Below are 24,613 nucleotides of genomic sequence, written 5' to 3'. Positions count from 1 at the left end.
CAACCCAAGACTATCTGGAAGTATCTCAAGACCAGACAGACTCAATTTTTCTTCTGCATCTCCCCATGTCATCTGCATACACAGCAAGTGTTCAACAGACACAGAATTGCACTGGCTGATTTCTGATCAAAGGCCCTGATCTCCTTTCATTATGGGGAAACCCCCTTTCCGTCTTCTTCCTTCAGACCTGACGTTCACACGCCTGCTTCTATGAGGCTGGATGAAGATCCCCGAATTAAAAATATCCCAAGCCAGGTACACTGGAGACTGTAGGGAGGCATGCCGCCCCTCGTGGCAGTCGCCTGAGTGTCCCATGGCCCCTCACCCACCTTTTCAGACCCACAGCTAACTAAAGGTCACATTCCTCCAGTCTATTTCACGGCTTAGGCGTAAGAAGTGCTTTCACAGTGGGAGCTTTCAGAGAACTGTGGGAAGGGAACAATAGGGCTCTCTTCCAGGCAGAATGCCTTTTGCCTTCTCTACAGGAGTTTTCTCGGCTCTCTCTGTGCTGAGAAAGCTAATTTAGAGCCTGAAGCCTTATTACCTACAGGGAGGGGCCCAGCCTTCTTCTCCTAAACTGAGATGGGAGACTACTGGTGAGCCTCAAAGCCATGCGATTCCATGTGGAGCCTGCTACCCTAGCAACAGAACCAAAGAACCCACCATACCACTTGTGGCTGAAAACCCACATTAGTGAACCAAACATACACCCCTGCCCCCACTGGAGACTCTGAAGAAGCAACTGGTTGCTTTTGGAGGGACCTTTTGGTTCTGACCAAAAGAAGGAAGAGATCAAGGTCTCGTGCCTTCATTCTGTAAGCCAGGGACCTCACACCAAAATTCACAAGAAACTGAAAAAAGGCAGAGTATGAGTCTATAAGAAATAAAATTCTTCTGATTCAAGATGGGAGACATCTTGATTTAGAATTCAGATTGGATAAGACCTGTCTGGCCTTTGGCTTTGGGCTTGGCTCCAGTGAGGTGGCACTCTTGGAAAGGTGAGTATGCGAGGAAGGCAGGAACCCTGATATCACTCACCTTTAGATCCAGGTACTCCAGGTCTTTCTTCAGCTGGAGGTAGGTGTCATCAGCCTTCAAATGAAGCAGAGAGGGAAAAACACAGTTACGAACACCAAGAGTTTCCATACCTGGAGGTTTCCCATGTGCATTATTTGTATGGTGCAGTTTTCGGAACAAGGAACCACAGCAGACCAACACATCAGGGGCCACAGAGGAAGCACAAACGTCTTGGTGCAGCTGAGAGCCCTCTTTCAGCAAGGCGGACCTTGCAGGTCACTGTGGGGAAAGTCAGCTTGTCCCCCACTGGCTCGGGGAAGTTTGGCAGGGAGGATCCTACCCCAGGGCTAGGGCAGCTGAGGCAGTGTTGTGCTCCCAAGATAGACCTGGGAGGTCCACCCGGAGAAGCACATGCCACACCTGATCTACAGCACATCAGTCATCATTGCTCCAAATCCATCCATCAAACCTTTGGTCTGGATCACTTCACATGCATGAAGATGAAGCTCATTGGTGTGGGCAGATGCCAAGAAGAGGCAGGGAGATGGCCTGGGTGACCCAGGAGGTCCCAATATGACCTTGGTTTCCAGAATAACCACGAGCAACTGATGGAAATTTCCTGCAAGTTTGGTTATTTTTGCTCAGCATGGAGCCAGTGTAGCCACATCAGGAGCTACTTGAGACAGGTGCAAGGTCAGACCCATCTGTTTGTGGCATCTCTGACAATCTATCAAGCTCTTCAGTATAATTACCAGAAACAGTGAAAATAAGAAAAAGACTCTTTGATTTCCTAAAACTTATGCTTTCCTGTGTAGCAGATCACAGAAGCTAACCGTGAGGCAGAGGAGCTGTGAAAGCTCAAGAAAAATAATCCAGGCACCATCTTCTCAGCAGACTAAGAGGGTCCCAGCCAAGCAAGCCAGAGCTGGGGCAGGTGGCCTTTGCTTACAGCTCTGAGGTAAGACAGTCACACAGAAAAACCACACGAAGAGTTGAGGCAGTGCTCTTAAGCATGGGAATGCCTGGGGGACAACTGTCAGGAGCACTAGTGGCTTGCAAGGTCTTGTGTCCCTAAACTAATCCCTTACCCATCCATTCTTCCCAAACAGCTCAGTCCCTACACACTTGCTACAGGAGTGAGACAGAGCAGAAGGTTATTCAAGATCACTTAGATTCACAACCGATGATAGTTTTTGCACTGACATTCATTTTTCTGAATACATTTCCTAAATCTCTCATAACTCACTGAAACAGAACAAGGAAGGAAGGTAACAGTCCTGTCACCCTCCTCATCTGTCCCCTGCCTACCTCTGTACAGCCTGGAGGACCAGCCTCATTGGCTGAACCTATTCCTGCCTGAGGACAACCCCAGGGAGGAATCCTTTTCTTTAATCTTTCTGCTCAAGATACCCTGGAGGGCAGCCCCCTAGCCAGTTCTTGAGAAGTTTGCTTGCAAAGCCCAATGTTTTTGCAACAGTTTAGAACATTGTGTCATGCAGGTCTTGGATTTTGGCTGCAGCCTGCATGCTTCTAGCTGAGGGATCCTGAGCAAGTCACTTCCCCTTCTGGTTCCACTTGCCTTGTGTGTGGTCCTGACTCCTCTCCTACCTAACCTCTTCCAGCTTACTGTGAGGCTTAGCAGGATATGAGATGAGAAGATGCTCTGTGAGGCAGCAGGGCACTGTCCAGATAAGAGAGGGCACCCTGCATCTCCCTCCAGGCTGACGCATACGTGCCTTTCCACATCCCAAGGAGTGGCCACAGGGGCAACAAGGCTGTCAGCCAGCATAGCCCTTTGAACGTGACCACACATCAGCCTGGCAGTCACTACTTACAGCCAGAGAAGCGACAGTTTAGGACCCCTACACCACATGCAGACCCCCTCCCCAGTGCCAGCAGGGTAGGCTCGGCCTCCACCACCACAGAGTATCTGGCAGTAGCATCCAGAAGCAAACAGGCAGCAAACAAGGGAGAGGCAGACAGCAGAGACAGATCAGAGCATGGGCACGAGCGAACACGAGCCAGCATGTCACTCCCTGCCCCCGGCCCTGAGAGAAGCCCACCAGTGCTGACCTGGCAGGTGGGAAAGGTCAGCTGGTGCTGCAGTAACTGGCCGATGGCGAAATTTCGCACACTGGCTAACTTGGCCTGGTGCCGCCTTAACCGGGTGAGAAGCAACGAGAGCTCCTCCAGCTGCAGGTGTGTAGACACAGCACAAGGAAGTTAGCACCACAGGAGCATGCTGCTAGAATTACACTCTTCACCCTGGTGTCAGTGCCAGGACAGCACTGATGTGACACCATTAAGCAATTACTGCGTTAATTCTGTCATTAGGACAAATAAAAGCACTGGCAGTAAAAGGGCTTCAGGAAGTTGTTTTTTCAGGAAAGCAACAACCAACAGTGCAACCTCACCCAGACCCAAGCTTTTTTTTTTTCTTCTGCTTTGAGACAGTCTTGCTCTGTCACTCAGGCTGGAGTGCAGCAGCGTGAGCATGATTTTGGCTCACTGCAAACTCCACCTCCTGAGTTCTCGTATCTCAGCCTTCCGAATACCTGGGATCACAGGAGTATACCAACACACCCAGCTAATTTTTGTATTTTTAGTAGAGACGGGGTTTCGCCATGTTTGCGAGGCTGGTCTTGAACTCCTGGCCTCAAGTGATCCACCCAAAGTGCTAGGATTGCAGGTATGAACCACCATGCCTGGTCTCAGACTCAAGCTTTGAAGATAGAGTTAACTAATTAATTAATCAAAGATCAGGGAAGAGTGGAGAGGCACTACCTGCGGAAAAAGGTGAGTAGCTGGAAAACATTTATGGCAAAATTCAGCTTGAAAGAGGAGATAAGCCTAACATTCCCCTACATTCCCCCACAAGCTCTTCCCCTTCATTGGGGACCCAGTGACAGCCAGGTGACCCTAAGCAAGTCATTCGACTTCTCTGAGTCTTAGTTTCCTCATCTCTAAAATGGGAGTTGATAGCTGCCCTCTGGACTGCATTGTACTGACTCAGAGGAAGGAAAACGTTGATGAGATAGGGCATTGCAGGCTGTGTCTTGTCATTCACCTTACCGATTTTCCATGTAAACTGGGAGCACTGACGGTGTGGGTCATGTAACCCATGGAGGGCATGGAGCGTCGGTCCACGTGAGACGAGTTCTGCAAGTGGGAAGACAAGAAGTCACACTGGAGCCCAAACCTCTGCCACCCACTCCCAGGGCAGCCCGCCCCATGCCACCTGGGTCCCCTCTGAGCCCCAGACTCCTCATCTATGAAATGAGCACACGTATCTTACTCTTACGGTTAGAACACTAAACGGTGAAAGCCCTTGGAAAGTGAAAACTTAAGCTGGGTTGTTATAAATAGTTTAACTGACTGGACACATGTCTTTTCCTGCCTTTCAAGCTGCAAGGAAGCTGACTTGTAGTTGTGTGACCCCCTGCAAGTTACTTTGTCTCTCCGTGCCTCAGAGTTCTCATCTTTTTTTTTTTTTTTTTTTTGAGACGGAGTCTCGCTCTGTCGCCCAGGCTGGAGTGCAGTGGCGCGATCTCGGCTCACTGCAAGCTCCGCCTCCCGGGTTCACGCCATTCTCCTGCCTCAGCCTCCCGAGTAGCTGGGACTACAGGCGCCCACAACCGCGCCCGGCTAATTTTTTGTATTTTTAGTAGAGACGGGGTTTCACCGTGGTCTCGATCTCCTGACCTTGTGATCTGCCCGCCTCGGCCTCCCAAAGTGCTGGGATTACAGGCGTGAGCCACCGCGCCCGGCCGAGTTCTCATCTTTGAAATGGGCATAAACATAGCACCTACCTCACAGGGTTGTGGTGAGAATTTAAAGCGAAGCCTTTGGGAACTGTGCCTGGCATCTATTATTAAAATGCACTGCCTAAGTATTAGCTATCATTATTATCCCAAATTACTCAAATTTGTGTTCAAACCAGGCAAGGCTCCTGGCACCCTCACGCTGACCCAGCAGCCTGGCAGAGCTTCTCGAGCCTCACCTTGACAGCGTGGCCCCGTGCCTTCCTTGGAGAATCCCCCAGTGAGATGTCCACACTCCTCCTCTGGTCCGGTGGCTTCACTGTGACTCGTTCTGCTGGCGTGTGTGGCCGCCGGGGTGGGAAGACCCTTGGGGGTCCCGGGGGAGGGATGTCCGAGGGAGATGGAGGCACAGAGATGGAGCGGGGCACCTCTAGCATGCTCCTGCTCCGGCCCTGGTCAGTGAACTCTGGGGAGCCGAGGCAGATAGGTGCTGTGGGGCTGCCGTGCCGGAACTGCTGGCGCTGCTGCCACTCATAGAGCTGCCACACGGTGCCATCCCGGTGCGCCCGGCGCTCTTCACTCGACATCTTCAGGTGGCTGGCTCGGTCCTGCGCGTACTTGTAGTCACTTGGCAGGTTTCGGGGAGGTGGCGAGGAGCCCCCCGAGGGGTGTCGGGTGCTCCTGGGAAGAGTCTGGTAGTTTTCTGGGAAGGACAGGGATTGGCCAGGACCCTGGCGAGGAAGCGTCTGGTCCAAGGGAAGACTGAGAAGAAAGGGTAAGAACACGTCAGGCCACCAAGTGAGGGTTCTGCCAGGCTTTGGGGAATATACCTAAGTAAACCCACAAAGCTGGGCATGTGGGAGAGTCCTATGAGAACCCCAAAAGAATGATCAAGGCTGACATCCAGGACTTCAGTCACTTCCCCTTTTTGCAGACAACTCCAAAACCATTTTTCTCTGTCAACTTCCTCTGCCAGGACAACTTGGCTACCCCATGCCCATCAATTGGAGTGCAATGTGATTAAACCTGGCTTTTCCTTCTCTCTCCACTGCCAGCAGTCAGCTCTTTCCACGGCTGTGCATATTTATAGAAAAGGCCTCACAATTCTCCAGGTTACCAAGATTTTCTCTCTGCTTGGTATCCTTAGCACCAAGTTCTGGAGGTTCATAAAGGAAGTAGCTGGCATCAGTTCTCTTTTTTCTGGACTATTCTAGACCAGATACTGATTAATTATCTCCCTCCAGATAACTTTGAGATGCTCCTAACTGGTTTCTACTTTGTCCACAGTCAAGTGCTCTGATCAAATCAGTTCCCTATTTCAAAAATTTCCATGGCTCCTTGTCACTTGTGAAATAAAGTCTAAACTCCTCAGCCTGGTACTCACAGCTCACTAGCAGCTGACCTCAACCCACCTTGCAGGCCTGCTGTTTTCTCACTGCTCTTCCTACCAGGGCCACGCCAAATGCCTAGGGCCCAAAACTGAAGGAAGTACTCCATCTCAGGGTCACCCCTGCACGTGCTGGTGCCTGACAGTCAGCCCCACCCTAGTCCTGGCCCAGCCTCCTCCACACCTGAGCAATATCTTGCAGTGGAAAAAGGAAAGGTAGGAGTCTAACCTGGGTTTGAAGCCGAGCTTTATACTTGCTGGCTTTGTGACCCTAGGCAGCTTACCTGACTCTGAACTTCCATTTCCTTACTTGTAACATGAGGACAGTATTACCTGCCTCATAAGGCTCTTCTGAGGAATCAATGAGACAGGTTAGGAAATGCAATCTCCATGTCTGATACACAGAAGGTCCTTCACTAACGTGTGTACCCTTCCTGTCCCTCCTTACTCTTATAACACTGTTCTTCCCTCCCCCTACCTGGATGGTCTCCCCTTGCTCTATTTACCCAAGTCTTACTCATTCTCCAGGATGCTGGCCCATGCCTTCCCCATGTGGACCTTCTGCAGTGCCACAGCCCTCAGTGATCCAGCTCTGTTTGACCTAGTTATCACACTGCCTGTAACTTTTCCAAGGTCCTATATTGATGTGATCTTTTCATACTTGCAAGACATGTTTTCCCAGGCCAAGGTGAAAATTCTTGAAAGACAGGAGCTGTGTTTCAGACCATAGTATTGTCCACAGTCTAAGAAAGTCCTATGCATAATTAGCCCTTCAAAAAACACTCCAGCACACAAAGCTGGATATGATTTCAAAAACTACCACCAACTAGGCATCTTATTTTCTTTCTTTTTTGAAACAGATTCTTGCTCTTTTGCCCAGGCTGGAGTGCAGTGGTGCAATCTCTGCTCACTGCAACCTCCACCTCCCGGGTTTAAGGGATTCTCCTGCCTCAGCCTTCTGAGTAGCTGGGACTACAGGTGTGCACCACCATGCCTGGCTAATTTTTGTATTTTTAGTGGAAGCAGGGTTTCACCATGTTGGCCAGGCTGGTCTTGAACTCCTGCCCTCAAGAGATCTGCCTGCCTTAGCCTATCAAAGTGCTGGGATTACAGGCATGAGCTACCGTGCCCAGCCTCCACTTTATTTTCTGAGAAGGAAAAAAAATTAAGCAAGGGACGAAGTATGGAATTTTACTAAGCCTGAGAGGCAGCATGATGTTGTAAAAAGAAAACAAGTTTTATAGTCAGACAGGCTTGAGGTCAATTCTGACTCCGCCTTCACCTATCAATTTTATCTAACATTTATTTGGTGCTGACATTGTTGCAGACATTGTTCCAAGCCAACACTACTCAAAGTGTGGCCTGTGTGCCACCAGCATCAGCACCACCTGGGGACTTGTTAAAAATGCAAGTTAATGAAATAAGCCAGGCATGGAAAGACAAATACTGTGTATGACCTCACTTATATGTGGGATCTAAAAAGGTCAAACTCATAGAAGAACAAAGTAGAGAGGTGGTTACCAGAGGTTTGGGAGGGATAAGAGAGATGGAAGAGGAGCTGTTGGTCCAAGGGTGCAAAGTTTCAGTTAGGAGGAATAAGTTCTGGTGACCTACAGCACAGGCATAGTGACAATGGTTAATAATAATGTATATTTCAAAATTACTAAAAGTAGATTTTAAATGTTCTTATCACCAAAAAGAATAAGCAGATAAGGTGATGAATATGTCAATTGGTTTGATGTAATCATTTCACAATGTATACATATATTAAAACACCACATCTATCCCATACATATAATCATTATTTGTCAATTAAAAATAAGATATATTTTTAAAATGCTTGTTATCAGCCCCACCTCAGACCTACCTAATCAGGGGATGGTGCCCAGGCATCAGTGTCTTAACAAGCCCTCCAGGAGATTCTAGTGCTCTGTAAAGTTTGAGAAACTGTTCTAATTGTTTTAAAACTCAACTCATTTAATCACTTTAGCTATATGACTTCAGGCAAGTATCATCCAAGCCCTCTAAGTCTCACTTTCCTTATTACAAAATGGGGATAGTAAGAACCATTTTGAAAATTGCTGTGAGGATTTGAAATAGTTGTCATTCAAATAAAGCTATCTTTGCCATTGCAGGAGATAACTTTAAGATCTCTTCAACCTACTTGTCGCGCCTGCCAAGTGAGTCAGCCTGTCACTAGGTGGCAGGGTTTGCTATTGATTTCCCAAAGTTAGACACAAATGTGCCTCTGAGACGGGGCAGTGCCTGAATCCTCAAAACAGAGGTGGTAGCGGTGGCGGAAACCAGGCTGGAGGCTTCCTCTGGGGAGTTCGGGACTTGACTAACCATTGTTCATTCTGTCAGAAGCAAAATGCAAACTATGCAAAGCATTTCAGAGCCGTGCTCCCACCCATACGCCCTTCCCGGCTGGCTCTGCAGCTCACTCCCTTGCCTGCCTACAGTGCCTGGAAGGTCAGAGTCCACCCTCACCTCTCCACTGCCCGCTAGCAGCACCCCAAATCCCCGAGCTCATCCTCTAAGCTGTACCCTCCATTTACACATGGTCTGCCATTTCGGAGTGACCCCAAGGTACCGGTACAATGGTGAGCCCTGGCTCCAGGGGCCAAAACAAGGTAACTGACTATGGAGGAGGAACACAGGAGGAGGTGGTACTGTGGCTGAGGTATAGACCCCATGGGAGCAAGTGGGAGCTTCCAGAGTAGCTTTGCCCCTAACAGCAGATCCATTTGCTGGCCCCCCAACCTCCGGTCTTACCCAAAAACTGGGCTCAAGGTCTCCTCACACCATGCTCTGTGGCCACAGGGCCTCCCTGTCACTGAACAGGCACTAAACAAGATATTCTGATACAGCCACTACAGAAATGGTCATGTGGAAATGCAGTATCATTTTTTATGACCAATTATTATACTTTACTCAGCAGATGTTCCTCAACCTAACTTCCAATCACACAGGACTCCCACTTTCTACTCTGTTCTATACTGTAGTGTTTGAATCTCCTGATCCTAACTCTATTCCCCACCCCAACCTTTCTATTTTACAAGTATGCATTACGTTAAACACTGGGAGGTCAGGGTGGGAAAATGAAAGCCTAAAATTTCAAAACAAGCTCTTAAAATACAGTAAGATTCTAGGAGTATGTCAGTCTGTCTCCCACAAACCATATTCTAAAAAAGTTTAATGATGTGAAATATGTATCTCCCATTAGAAATAATTCCCTGTTGGTTTAAAGCCAAAAATACAGGATCATATTGCAGTTCAAATAACCCTCCTCCCAATGTCTTAATGTGCTCAGTCTAATGAGATTAGCAGTCTTGATGATATGCAAAACAGAGGTATCTATCTCACATATTTTCAAATGGAAAATGGAGGAGGTTCCTTTATTCAGCAGCCAGATCTATTATGACTTACTGTAAGAGACTACAAATATATCTTTAAGAAAAAAAATACCTGGGACTATAAGAGGCAGGCCTTTTAAAATACAAGAGAATGATCAGAGACGGAGACACTTTGCTCACTTAAAGATTGACAGCATTTTCTGTTCTATCTTCTGTCTTCAGTTCTTCACTTTTATTCACTTTCTAGCCCATTGAGATCTGCTTCCCCTACTAGAATGAAATTCCTCTCACTGTGTGCTCAGTGACCTCCAAAGCCAATGAGCTGTTCTCCTCTACAGACCTGATGTCTCTCTGCCCCTTAGATAAGAATGGCTCAAATCCCCATCTTGCATCCCAGGGAAAGTCCTGTGCCCTCCCCACCCACCTCTTACTTCCCTGTAAACTTCTCATTCTTTAGGTCTCTGATGCACACCCCACTCCCAACTCTCAAATTCAGGCCATTATGTGTAGTAGAATAACATGGTTTACAGGCTACTGGAGCAGTTATGTAGAGACATTTCATAACTGACAACTTATCACTGCATATCAGTCACCCAGCTTTTGACAGTTTTTTCTGTGCCCCTGCCACGAAGGATTTCTCACTGGCCATGCCGTCTTACTGATTTCAATGCCTCCTTTTACTCTGCCTCCTGAGCTAACTTTGACACTGTAGCTCTATTAAGGATGGCAATTCAGGTTTGCCCATCTAAGCCCCTCAAGCAGCTCAGTGGAAAAAGGGTTTCTGCTACCGAGCAAAAGACCCGCCACGTTCTGGACTTTCCTTCAGGGGTGCTCAGCCTCCTTGAAAGGTACTACGTCTCAAGTATCTGCTTTTGGTAGCAAAAAAAAAAAAAAAAAGGAAAGGCGGCACCACAGCCAGGTGGAAGTCCTTACCTGCAGCACCGTGCACTGCTGCCTGGACTCCTTCCAGCTGAAACTCTCCCCCACAGAACCTCCAGTTTTCCTCCCCCATCTTCTCCTCACCTCCTTCAAGTGACTTAGTTTTTGCCTGACCCTTAGGCTGGGGGTCCTCAGTGTTCTGTTGTTGGCCCTCTGCGACTGTGCTCTCTCAGTTGAGGATTCTTAGTCCCGGCTGCCCATTAGATCACTGTGGGAGGAGGGACGGGGGAAAATGTGCTTCCTAAAAACCTTATGTCCAGGCTGCAACCCAGACCAATGGAGTCAGATTTCTGCTCAGGGGACTAAGGCCTCACCAAATGTTGAAACTCTCTAGGTGATTCCAATGTGCAGCCTAGCAACAGTTTCTTGACTGTGGACATGCACTAGAATCACCTAGGGAGTTGTATGTATGTATTATTTATTTATTATTTATTTTTTGGAGACAGGTTTTTGCTCTGTCACCCAGGCTGGAGTGCAGTGGTACAGTCATAACTCATTGCAGCCTTGAACTCATGGGCTCAAGTGATCATCCCGCCTTAGCCTCCCAAGAAGCTGGGACCACAGGTGCATGCCACCACATCCAGGTAACTTAAAAAATAAAAAAAATTTTTTTTGGTAGAGATGGTGTCTTGCTATGTTGCCCAGGTTGGTTTCAAACTTCTGGACTCAAGCGATCCTACCACCTCAGCCTCCCAAAGTGCTGGGATTATAGGCATCAACCAGCATACCTGGCCAACCTAAGGAGCTTTGAAAACATACTGATGGCTTGACCTCACCCCAGACCAACTATATCAAAATCTCTGGGGTTGGGCCTCAAATGATCAAACCATGCAGATAGGATTAAGAAACATGGCTCTAAGCATTCCACCCTGGTTAATCTCAACTACTGCCAGGGCATTAGTTACCATCTCTAAGGCAATGACTCTAGAATCCCTCTACAGCCTGTACCCACATTCCCTATAGCCTCCTGGTCATTTCTACCTGGACACTCCAAAAGGACCACATTCCTCATCAAGCTCATGTCTCTTACCTATGTTTATATCTGCTGCACAGCACCATATCTACCTATTAACCAAGCCAAACCTGAATGCTAACTCCACTCCACCCATGTCCAGAACTCTAACTCCCTACTTACATGTCCAAAATGGAAATCCTGATTTCCCCCAACTTGTTCCTTCCTTATCCTTCCCCATCTCAGTAACCACCCAGTTGCTCAAGTCAAAATTCTCTAGGTCTGTTTATTGTAGCATTATTCACAATAGCCAAGATTTGGAAGCAACCTAAGTGTCCATCAGCAGATGAATGGATAAGCAAAATGTGGTACTTATACTCAATGGAGTACTGTTCAGCCATAAAAAAGAATGAAATCCTGTCATTTGCAACAACATAGATGGAACTCGGGGACATTATGTTAAGTGAAATAAGCCAGGCACAGAAAGACAAACTTTGCATGTTCTCACTCATTTGTGGGAGCTAAAAATTAAAACAATTGAACTCATGGAGATAGAGAGTAGAATGATGGTTACCAGAGCCTGGGAAGGGTAGTGGGCAGGGGGGAGTAGGGATGCTTAATGGGTACAAAAATATAGTTAGATAGAATCAGTAAGAGCTAGTATTTCATAGCATAGCAGGATGATTATAGTCAACAACAATTTATTGTACATTTAAAAATAACTAAAAAGGGGTCAGGTGCAGTGGGTCATGCCTATAATCTCAGCACTTTGGGAGGCCAAGATGGGAGGATTGCTTGAAGCCAGAAGTTCGAATCCAGTCTGGTCAACGTAGCAAGATTACATCTTTATCTTAATTTAAAAAATAAAAAATAACTAAAAGGGTACAATTGAATGCTTATAACACAAAGAAATGATAAATTGCCCGAGGTGATGGACACCCCAGTTACCCTGTTTTGATTATTACATATTGCATGCCTGTATCAAAAGATCTCATATACCCATAAATACATGTACCTACTATGTATCCACAAAAATTAAACAAAGTTTTCAAAATTCTAGACATCATCCTTGTTGTTTCCCTCATCCTGCATTCGAATTCACTTACAACCTTTGCTGTTTCAACCTCCAAAATGTATCTCAAATTGGTTTATTCATCCTATTTCCATTGTCACCCTCATGGACTACTGCAATAGCCTCCTTCCTAGGCTCTTACCTTCTTCATGAAATATTCATCAGATCACATCACTTACCTGCTTAAAACCTTCCAGTGGTTCCCTATTGCTTTTTCAAATAAAATTCAAATGCCTTACTTTGGAGAATGAGGACCCACATTACATTACCCCTGCCAACTTTCCAACCTCGCTCAGCAGTAAGGTCATCTTACAACCACCTACCAGGGGGCTACTTAGGTCAGCACCAAGAAGAGCAGTTTCCCTTCCCTGTGTCCTCAGACAGTAGCTTTCTGTTTTATTAATAAGATACAAAATGTGAACAAACAGAATTGACACCTGGTCATTCCCAGTTGGGAATGGGAAGGTGTCTTAGCTACAGCATAACAGGCCTTCTCTTCTAGTCTGCTCCACAACAATGTCTATCAGTTACTTAGGAAGGCTCCATTGTGATTTTTCCACCATCCACTCTCACAACTGCCCAGCTGGACCAGATTAAAGAGGCTACAGCAACCTACATATGAACAACACACCCACATACTTGAAAACAGGACTAGGCTATTCCCCTAGGAGCACTGACCACCTCCAGAATCCACAGGTAGAAAGCTTGGGCCTGGCCAACAGGGAGAAGGAAGTGTGACCTTTCAGAGCATGTTATCAGGCCTGTGGCAGACTTGGTCTGGATGCTGGCACATCCACTGCAATCCCTGGGGAGCTCTCTGAATGCACATTGGCTTTGCTATCTCCTCTCTTGTCAGTGATTTGTTTAGAAGCCTGAAAATAGTGAGTGAAATCTGTCACGTCTTTCATAATGAAGACAAAGCACAGTGGCTTCTGGGGACAACAGGGAAGCTAGTGACCCTGAATTCTTCACATTCAGAAATGTGTCCTAATTAATCTGAAATTATAATAAAATACAGACAGTGCTTGGCAAATAGCAAGATATGCATGCCTTCTAAATAATTAAAATCTTCTTGAAGGAATGTATCTGATAAAGCCCAATGTCAACAGTGCCGATGCACTTCTGTATGTGCCTGGAATTAAAAATGAATCTCTATTTACTCTAGTTTCTATAAACATTTCTTGGATGTAGAGAAGTAGCAGCAAAAGAGGAGAAGACTGGTTATCATTTACATGCTGAATGTCTCAAGGCATTCTCTGAGGAGTAGAAAAGACTCTGGAGTAATCGCGTGGGGGCCTTGGAGGCTCACAGACCCAGGACTGAACTCTGGCCTTACCACCTGTGTGCTGTGGGCAGGTTCCTTGACTTCTCCAAGCCTCAGTTTCTGTCAAGGAATATCACCCTTTCTTGCAGGGTTGTTACAGGGATTTACGTAGGTAATGGTGGTAAAGAGTTTAAGGCCGCCCTTACACAGCAAGTGCTCGCTAAATGACAGCTATTGCCACTACATTATTGCACTCATTATAAGCAGTGATCCTGAGTCTATTACTCACCTCCTGCTGTCCCCCTTCTGGGCCCTTGCCCAGTGCTCCACCTGGGCCAGATTGCTCTTCCTTTGGCTGTGTTTTTCAGGGTTGGTCCTGGGAGGAAAGGCCCGCTGGTACCCGCCAGTCCCATTCTGTTCTCCTGGGCCATATGAGGCAGGCAACATTCCATTCTTCTCTGCCCGTTGGGGTTGTGCCTGCTGGCCTCTTGGGCCACTGGGCAAATCCATAAACAAGGCATCCTCCTCAGCCGGCGAGTATGGAGACCTGGCCTTGCTCCGGTCCCGCTTGCCCTCCAGCGGGTCCCTCTGGGAACGGTACTGCTCTCCCTCCTGCTCCTGCCTCTCGAAGTTGACAGTGTCATCATGGCCACGATGAGAACAATCTCTCGTATGTCCGGGTCCCACCCGGCCACATTCGTGACAGGACTCTGTGTGGTTGGCCTGGGGGACAGCCTGCCGCTCCACCTTCTCCATATCCCTGCAATGACAGCAGCACATTCAGTTTGCTCCACAGCCAAGACTCCACGATGAAATGCACTGTACACTCAATCACCTGCAGGCCTTTGCACAGGCTATTCCCTCTGCCCAGAACACCTTTCATGCTCGTGTCCTCACTCTGCCTGCTTAACTTCTGCTCCTTTGGGGATCTGGCTTAAACAACACCTCCTCCAGGAAGCCGCCCTGACATACACTTCCAATTTAGAATAGGATCTTATGCTGATCCCACTGTCACACTAACCGCACTGGACCATAACTGTGTTTATTCATCTAGCTCCCAAATAAACTATGAGTTCTTTTTGGCCAGAGGCCCATCTGGCTGATCATCATATGCCCAGAACTTCTACACAATGACTGGTATAAAATAGGCACTCTGTAACTACTACTGCAAGAGAGAATGAATAAATTATACATGTGACATTCACATGAAGACCACTCCTGTGCTCCCATTCTACTCTGTGCTACTGATCTTGCCTTTTCCTTTTGCGATTTATCCGTTTGTCTGTCTGGGGCTTAAATGGAAAGCTCCTGAGCTCACGATCCCTCCCACTGGTCTCTAGCACAGCCCAAAGTACAAATGATAGCATAATTAACACTCTTCAAAGATGGTGAATAGAGAATGGGCACAGCAACCTCTTTATGTGAATAGCAACCTGTTTCTATCTTATCAGGGAACAGTTCAAACAGAAACAACTCTCATGTCTATCTACAACAATTCTGTGGAGTATTATTAGTCAGATTTTAACAATAAGGAAACTGAGGCACAGAGAAGATCGATTGTTTGCCCAAGATCAAACAGCTGGAACAGAGTGGAGCCTGGGCTTAAACCCAGGTAGACTCCAGAGCCCATGTGTGGTAGGCTTTGCTCTACTGCCTCTCCACATGTGTCCGTGCAAACCTGGAAGCTATAAAAGAGAATGGGGTGGGGTGATAGGTCAGGGTGTGAACTGAGGCTACAGGAGGAGCTTTGGGACATGGTGGAGGGCTTCTCTTTCATGGTCCATCTCCCCCGGTAAGCTGCCCTTCTCTCTGCCTCCTTGGGGCAGGGTCCTAGTTGTCTGCATCCTGATCACCTGGCACCAGGGATACAATAGTGGCTCCACAAGCTTCACAGAATTTAGATTAGGGAGGCAAGAGAACTTGTTCCAGCTCAGCTCAGATGGACTAGAAAAATTACCAAAGACCTTTACTTAGATGGGGCAGCTGGTTTAGCTATACTCCTTGGTTTAAAAAAAAAAAAAAAAGGTCCTGGCCTTAAGATCCACCACTCAAAATGGGGCCAAGCCAGAGGCATTTTCTTCTCCACATGAGAGTACATAATAGAAATGGTACTGCATTTACATCTTGGTGGCCACACCCCAGGTGTCTTTGCAACAACTTCAGAACCTCAGCTACCAATAATCAACACAGATTCAGGGCAGAATCAACTCACCGTGAGAGCCAGAGCTAGTTAGAATGTCAATATAATGCGAAAATACAATCCTCCACATGGGGTCTGCTTTTCACTGTGTGTGGGTCTGTTGCCTTTAACTTAGGCAGGGTGATATGGTTTGGCTGTGTCCTCACCCAAATCTCATCTTGAACTGTAGTTCCCATAATCCCCATGTGTCGTGGGAAGGATCTGGTGGTAGGAAATTGAATCATGAGGGAGGGTACCCTCATGCTGTTTTCCTGACAGTGAGCATGTTCTCATGAGATCTGATGGTTTTAGAAGCAGCTTTTCTCTTTTTGCTTGGCACTTCTTCCTGCCATCATGCAAAGAAGGACATGTTTGCTTTCCCTTCCACCATGATTGTAAGTTTCTTGAGGCCTCCCCAGCCATGTGGAACTGTGAGTCAATAAACCTCTTTCCTTTATAAATTATCCATTCTTGGGCAGTTCTTCATAGCAGTGTGAGAATGGACTAATAAACAGGGAGAACTGAGAAAAGCAATCACTCTTCTCACTGTTCATGTACCAATGTCTTTTCCATGGAAACCCCAAGCTTTGTGGAAAAAAATAATGCATCTTTGGAACTCCTTTTATCCAACAGAGGACTTCTTTCCTCTCCAACCTCCACACTGTATCCACTGCCCTTCTGATAACAGCATTTCAATTTTCATTTGGGGATCACTTTCTCCTACCCTCAGTCCAGGTGGTTCAGGTGCTGCTGACTCCCTGTCCAGCTGAGGGTCCACAGTCTCAGTGACTGGTTCAGGAGTTGACTACTCCAGGCCAATCAGAGTCAGCCCTGGGACTTGGGTTGGAGCTGCTGCAATTGTGTGGGAAGGCACCGCTTAAGAATGAAGTTAACACAAAGGAAAGCAGGTGGAGAAACATACAATCCTAAAAACTTGGCTTAAGTTCCTACATCTAACCATATGTAAACCAGATATCTCTTTGGATTTTTTAGTTGTTAATAAATAAATTCCTTCTTCTTCTTCTTTTTTTTAACAGCATCTTGCTCTCTCACCCAGGCTGCAGTGCAGTGGCATGATCATGGCTCACTGTAGCCTTGATCTGCTGGGCTCAAGTCATCCTCCCACCTCAGCCTCCTGAGTAGCTGGGACTACAGGTGCATGCCACCATGCTCTGCTAATTAAAAAAAAAAAAAAAAATTTGTAGAAACTGGGTCTCGCTATGTTGCCCAGGCTGGTCTCAAACTCCTGGGTTCAAGTGGTCCACCTGCCTCAGCCCCCCAAAGTTTTAAGATTACAAGCATGAGCCACCCTGCCGGGCCTAAATTCCCTTTTTCAGTTATTAGTTTGAGTTTGGTTTCTGCTACTTATACTGGAAGGGGTCCTGCCTATTAAATCATTTTACAATGACATATTGAGATATTGATGAGTGAGGGCTCATCCATTGTTAACATTCAGTGGCTCTATAAATTCCAGTAGGAGGAAAATATGGGAAATATTCAGGAGCCCATACTTAAAGAAAAAGTAATTCAGCTGGGTGTGGTGGCATGCCAAGGAAGGTGAATCACCTGAGGTCAGGGGTTCGAGACCAGCCTGACCAACATGGTGAAACCCCAACTCTACCAAAAATACAAAAATTAGCTGGGCATGGTGGTGTGTACCTGTAGTCCCAGCTACTCAGGAGGTTGAGGCAGGAGAATTGCTTGAACCTGGGAGGCAGAGGTTGCCGTGAGCTGAGATTACACCACTGCACTCCAGCCTGGGTGAGAGAGCAAGACTCCACCTCAAAAAAGAAAAAGTAATTCTTACTGTAAGCTTATAAAGGGACAACCCTGTTCCACAATGCACATAGGACAGTTTTTTTCTCTTTTTTCTTTTTTTCACACGATGGGTTTTAGCTTTGTCTTTCCTTTCTCCCTTTAATCCTCCATAACTAGATTAGTGTAACCTGAACCAACAGTCCTTGAGTTGCCTAAGTTGGCCATTATCTTCTTTTTCTTTTTTTGATACAGGGTCTCACTATGTCACCAAGGCTGGAATGCACTAGCATGAACAGAGCTCACCACAGCCTCAACCTCCGAGGATCAAGTGATCCTTCCACCTCTGACTCCTGCGTAACTGGTACCACGGGCTCCTGCCACCACGTCTGGCTAATTTTTAGTTTTTTTTTTTCTTTTGTAGAGACAAGGCCTTTCTTGTTGCCCGGGCTGGTCTCGAAATCCTGAGCTCAAGCAATCATCCCAACTCAGCCTCCAGAAGTGCTGGGATTACAGGCATGAACCACTGTGCCAGGCCTATCTTCTTTATTATTTCTTACATCCAGGAAACCACCCACAGAGGATGTGCTGAGGCTACTTCAGAGATGATGAAGGCTCTGGCTGCCCTCTGGATCACACTCTGGCCAAGTTGCTGAAGCTTTAGAATCTGGCATGCTGCTTTGGTTACACTTGCTCTGATATTTCTAAGTGGTTATTCCAATTGTGATACCCAGGTAATTGTATCTCCTTGTTATTCACACCCCAAAGATAAAGAGCACCTTGTCATAAGAGCCAGATAGTGAAACAAATATGCCACCTATGGGTATGATATTAGAATTGAGAGGAAATGAAGGATTCTTCAACTCTGGAACCCAAAGATTGTGGGCACAATGTCTCAGCCCAACCAATTGTAACATGGATTTTTCTTCCTTCCCTAACCAATCACCATGTATTTACCGAGCACCTATACAGACCCCATTGGGACAGGCACCTGGGAGTATAAGAAAGTAGTACAGAAAATAGCCTTTGCCTTCAAAGCCAGACAACCCTGAAGCCCAATTTGATTATGGTAACCACATTGAATACTGTTCCCATAAACACCTGACCCTCAAATCATGGAGTCTGTTAGTCTTCTCTAACCTTGGAGCTAATTTAACCATAAGTCTTAGTCCTTACTATGACTGTACATGAGTATATACACTCCCATATATGCCAGTGCTTCCTGGAAATAAATTTGACAGAGGATGATAAATCATTTTCTTTAGATTAATACCAGCATTTATTGCAAAACAAAGCTTTAGAGGGCGGCTAAGCGAATGGTAGTCAGTTTGCCACTGGGCAGTTTTCTAGCCCTGAAGACTTTGGGGTTATGAACAGTTCCTTATTCCCATGGCTCCCGGGACTTACATAAGATGTGCCTTTGTGCACAAAATGTTCCTGCTCTGGATGCAGGTAAGAAAGGTGAAAGTAATATTCCCTACTCCCCCACCTTACCGGACCTAAACATTTAACTTACTAAGTTATGGAATTTAAGGTAAAAAAAGTTTTTTGGTATTCTCCCTGTCTCTTTGCATTCCCAACAATTTAACACATGACTTCTCAAGTCAGGACACTTGTCACAAAACAGATCTGCAATGCTCGATTTAGCACAATGATGGGAAAGAATGAAGCACCCCTCAGCTGTCAATGACTGTATTACTCAGGCAGCTTGGCCATGCAGAGCATAGATGTTTAGCTAAGACAACACAAGCCTTTCCAGATGGGCTGCTGTTCCCATGCAGGTCATGCTATGATCATGAACATCTGAAACCAGTCACTGCTCAAGAACACAGGAAATTCCTGACACTCAGTGACCATTTTGGCCATATGTGTCACTTTTTGAAAATAACAGCAGGCACAGATTTTAGAACCAGTTGGACCTAGATTCAAGAACTGGTTCCACCACACATAAACTGTGTGACCCTGGGCAAGGGACATCTCTAGTCTCAAGTTCCCCATCTGTAAAATGGGATAACAGTGTCTCCTTGGGCTGTTGTGAGGATTAATGGAGACAATGCAGAGAAACAGCATAGCACAGTGTCTGGCACACAGTATGCCCTCAAATACAAATGTCTTTACTACCCAACAGGTATTCCCTCCTCCTCTGCCCCAATTTTTTCAAAGTGGCAATGTACACTGCAAAACACTTACATTTTCCAACCTCCCTTGTAGCTGAGGATGATCATATAACATAGCTTTGGCCAATAAGATATAAGCATAAATTGCTAGGTGGGGTCCTCCAGGAAAGTCTTTATAAGAAGGCAAGCTTAGCCAACCCCTCTCTTCTTCCTGCCTGGGATTTAGACTTTGCTGAACTGCAACATGATAAAAATAAGGACGCCAGTCATATGCTAAAAGCTGGGTAGAAGGAGATAAAGAGCCTATGTCCCTGACTGCATGACAGTGCCACTGTACCAATCTACTGACTACCCCTGGATTCCTGCTATGGGAGAAAACTAAAACCCAATTTGATTATGCCACCCTAAATTGGGTTGTTCTATTTCTAGCAACCAGACATGACCCCTAACTGTTACAAGGGGCTACTCTTACCATTGACTGGGGTTGGGCCCCAGCATTTCTAGCATATCACAGAATACTATTTGTCTGTTTAGAGCAAATTCTTATTTTCCCTTCCAAGTGGGAAGAGCACATACCTCAGACTGGTGATACTTCTCTCATTTCTTTTCTTCACAAGAACTTGAATGTTCACAGATCTTCAAGCAACTGTGCACTGATTATTTTATTCTGCCTCCAAATCATTTATCTCATCAGGCAATAAGGAATAATATTTCCCTCTATCTTAATGCTAAAGGCGCACACACCCCACACACATTCAATCTCATTCAAATACTGAGATAGGAAGAGGAATGACAGCTTGTAGGGGCTTGATAGAACCTTAGTCCTGATGACCGACATAGCCTTTCTGTTGTAATCCCACTCAAAGGATCCCTCCCAACTCACCTCACCTAAATGACCAAACTAGGAGCCCAAGAACAAGAACCCAGGCCACTGAGAGTCTTGAGGAGTTGGATCTGAGCCAGGCCAGATGATGAAGTCCTGCCATGGGAAAGCAGCTCAGCCTGTGTTAACAGATCCTGAGTCCTGAGCACTGATCTGCAGTCTGGGCACAATCAATAGACTTGTACAAAAGACTGAAGAGAAAGGAGCCCAAAGTATGCTGAGCACCCTAAGGCAGGCTCGCTCTTTTGAATGAGTTCCTAGCATTTGAGAAATGGAGAAGGGAGTTAGTTTCTTCTTTTCCCCAGAGTTAAATAGGGCAGCCCCCTTGGGATGGAGGGAGAATAGCCTGCTACTTTTCATGCTGTGCTCTGCCTAAATTAACAAGAGGGCTTGACAGCTTTGATGACACCCTCCACAATCCTTCAGGCCTCCCTCCCACAGAGAAGAGCAAGGCTGCAGAATAAATGAAACAACCAGAATGCTAGGCTGAGGTTGCCTCCTGCCTCAGTAGAGCAGCTATTGGCAAAGTCCCTTTTAAAGTTGTAGGGATTGACAAACCAGATTAAGAAAAGGAAAAAGCTACTCCAGGCCTGCCAGCCCTCCTCACTTTGTTCATTCCTGCCTGGAGAATCCTTCTCTGTTTCTTCTACCTGGGTAAGCCATGCCACCAGTCACAGCTCAACCTGAGCCACCCTGAAGCTCTAGCACACACCACGCTCACTCACTTTCCATCTCCCCAGGGAAACCAGCAGTCACAGTCTGGGAGATACACTTTTTTAATGGCCAGGGCTTGGTTATTGCTACCATATGCTAGGTCCTACTGTGAGCTAGGAATCTGTTACGGACAACCTGTAATCCCTGTAACAATTCTGCAAGGTCGGGACTGAGCCCAGAGAGGCTGAGGGCACACACAACTACTGGATTACCTATAATAAATGGACTCTAATAAAGGACAGGAATCTGGCAGCGGCAGCCATCACTGACTGAGCACTTACTGAATGCAAAACTCTGAGCTAAGCACTTTACTACCTCTTCTTATCATCACACAAACCCACAGTGCTAGAGACATTTTTCTTTCATGAAAGGTAATAAAAGTGGCCGGGCATAGTGACTCACATCTGTAATCCCATTACTTTCAGAGGTCAAGGTAGGTGGATCACCTGAGCTCAGGAGTTCAAGACCAGCCTGGCCAACACGGCGAAACCCCATTTCTATTAAAAATACAAAAAATATTAGCCAGGCATGGTGGCAGGCATCTGTAGTCCCAGCCACCCAGGAAACAGAGGCAGGAGAATTGTTTGAATCTGGGAGGTGGAGGTTGCAGTGAGCTGAGATCATGCCATTGCACTCCAGTCTGCGAGACAAAGCCAAACTCCCTCTCATTAAAAAAAAAAAAAAAAAAAGGGAATGAAAGTGATGCTCAGAGAGATTAGCCAACTTGCCTTGGATCATGCAACTAGTGACATAAGCAGGACTCAAACCTCATCTGATACGACTCCAAAGCCCTGTGCAAGGCTGAAAACATGTCTATAAATTACTTCTGGTGAGGATCCAAGAGGCTAGTCCAGTCTCCAGGGCTGTCCAGCTACACTTTGCCGATGGTGATTAGAGTTTGGAAGGCCAAAGACTTAGCTCTCAAAGACAGTGCAAATAACCCAAAATATGTGGGCCACTTCTGAGCAGCCCGATCCCCCACGCACGAGCCCCAGGAGAATGTTCTGATCACTCCCAGCTATTCCAAATCCTCACTGGAACATCTTATAGGTAGAGGTTTCTCAACTGTTTTGTTCATCTGTTCATCCATTCATCTGCCTACCCACCTGGCCAGCCAAACATCTATGTACATGTTGCAGATCATAATCTCGAAAGATACAATCCTGAACACCATAATCCCGAAAGGTCAAAATCCCTAAAGTCGAAAATTTCAATCCCAAAAGATTAAAATCCAGAATGTTGAAATCTTAAAAGCCAGATGTGGTAATGGAGAAGCCAAATATCATTCCTTCTTCCTGTATTCCCGCACAATGGAAGAGATCAGCAAAACTGTTCCCTCGCAAAATGATGAAAATCCAGAATGCTGAAATCCTAAAGGCCAGATGTAGTAATGGAAAAGCCAAGTATTCCTTCATCCTGTATTCCTTACAGAACAATGGAAGAGATCAGTAAAACTGTTCACTTGCAAAATAGCTATGGTAAGTGTACAGGGCTACTTAATGGTGAAAGACAAAAGTTTAAAAGCTAATTATCACTGGTGCTGCAAAAGGGGAAGAGCGCTTAATTGCAACAGCTGAGCAAGAACCAGAGTTTCAAATGGACAGCAAATACTACATTTCTATACTACAACCATTCCCTAAATGCAAGTACAGCGAGTATTTTGAAAAACATAAAAGTGAAAATGCAAGCAAAAAATACCAGAAATCTCCCCTACCAAATTATTCAACCATGTATAACATCTGTCCCTTCACACATAGGGCCAATTTGCTACGTTATGTGTTTCACCTTCACGTTGTTCCCAATACTGGAGGTACAAATTGTATAAAGACTTTTAGAGAGCTCTAATTTGTTTTACACATCTTTTGCAAATTTGACTCCTTGAAAGTGCATTATCACAAGGTTGACTTTGTGTGTAAGCATTGTATGTTTGTAAAACTGCTGAAGCTTCCTCAAAAAATGAAGAAGTGTTCCTTTTTTATACCTCCATTTGTGAAAGATAAAACTTCTTGAGATTTCAGCTCTTTGGATAACTGCAAAGTTTGGGCTCCAAATGAAAATTTGTAGCCCAAACCCCCATGTATCTACGCATTAACTGAACACTTATTATATGCCAGGCACTGACAGGTGAGACCTATGCAGTTCTCATTTTCAAGGAGCTTAATTCTCGTAAGGGTGACAATGAGAAAGCAGGTCAGCATAACTTTAGCATGAAAGACCTATGAATAAGGAATGACAGTGTACTACAAACAGGGACATCTGACACGCTGAATAGTCAGGAAAGGAGGAAATATCATTCTTCTAGGCTAACCTGAGGATATGCTGGGGTTGCCCTGGTGCAGGTGAGAGGGCTGGTAAAGTGGGTGAGCAAAGCCCAGAGGGATCCTGGTTGCCTCATGAGAAGGACCTCTATCCTCCCACACCTCATCAGTCTATTCTCCCCTTGCTCACTTTGGTTCAGCCATGCTCTACGCTCATTTGTACATGCCATCACCTCTGCCCAGAACACGCTTCCTCAAAGTTTTGTGTATCTGACTTTCTTGTATCAATCAGGCCCCATCTAGAATCCTTCCCTGACCACCCAAACAAAAGTGGCTACTCCCTTGCCCTAGTCCTACCCTAATTCATCACTCGGTCTTACTGCCTTCCTGCATAGATCTTGATACAAATTGTCTTAATGATTTCTTGTTTTCCTGTTTATGGTTTGTCTTCCTGCCCCACCCCTCCAGAATGTAAGCAGCATGGCATCTTGCCTCTCTCTCTTTGAACACTACTGTATTCTTAGCATCTTTAACAGTGTTTGACCCACAGTATGCCATATATATATATATATCCCAGCACTTTGGGAGGCCAAAGTGGGTGGATCATCTGAGCTCAGGAGTTCTATATATATATATATATACTTTTTTTTTTTTTTTGAGATGGAGTCTTGCTGTATCACCCAGGCTGGAGTGCAGTGGTGTGGTTTCAGCTCACTACAACCTCCTCCTCCCAGATTCAAGTGATTCTCCTGCCTCAGCCTCCTGAGTAGGTGGGATTACAGGCATGTGCCACCAAGCTAATTTTTGTACTTTTAGTAGAGAGAGAGTTTTGCCATGTTGGCCAGGCTGGTCTCAAACCCCTGACTTCAGGTGATCCACCTGCCTAGGACTCCCAAAGTGCTGGGATTACAGGCATGAGACACCACACCTGGCCACCCTTAATAAATATTTACAGAATA

General features: G+C 46.1%; 1 protein-coding gene and 1 long non-coding RNA gene across 20 annotated transcripts in view; one reads left to right on the top strand and one right to left on the bottom strand.

Annotated features, from left to right (window-relative positions):
- The window catches only part of LOC105486946 (pleckstrin homology domain containing A7), a 243,839-nt gene that overhangs the window by 33,335 nt on the left and 185,891 nt on the right, over window positions 1–24,613 (bottom strand). For all 19 annotated transcript variants that reach the window (XM_071075024.1, XM_071075026.1, XM_071075027.1 and 16 more), the window contains 4 exons: window positions 14,038–14,508; window positions 5,018–5,540; window positions 4,090–4,176; window positions 1,039–1,092 (listed from right to left, as the gene is read on the bottom strand). In XM_071075024.1, coding sequence (XP_070931125.1) covers window positions 1,039–1,092; window positions 4,090–4,176; window positions 5,018–5,540; window positions 14,038–14,508 — 1,135 coding nt within the window. The remainder of the gene's footprint in view (window positions 1–1,038; window positions 1,093–4,089; window positions 4,177–5,017; window positions 5,541–14,037; window positions 14,509–24,613) is intronic.
- Window positions 956–18,299, top strand: LOC139357501 (uncharacterized). Its single transcript, XR_011610795.1, has 4 exons — window positions 956–998; window positions 1,836–1,975; window positions 17,938–18,046; window positions 18,249–18,299. It is a non-coding gene; the product is annotated as an uncharacterized lncRNA (long non-coding RNA).

This window comes from Macaca nemestrina, chromosome 12 (assembly GCF_043159975.1).
Source record: "Macaca nemestrina isolate mMacNem1 chromosome 12, mMacNem.hap1, whole genome shotgun sequence".
In the NCBI taxonomy this organism is placed as follows: domain Eukaryota; kingdom Metazoa; phylum Chordata; class Mammalia; order Primates; family Cercopithecidae; genus Macaca; species Macaca nemestrina.
The sequence above is the reverse complement of the archived record's forward strand: the minus strand, read 5'-3'. Positions and strand labels throughout refer to the sequence as shown.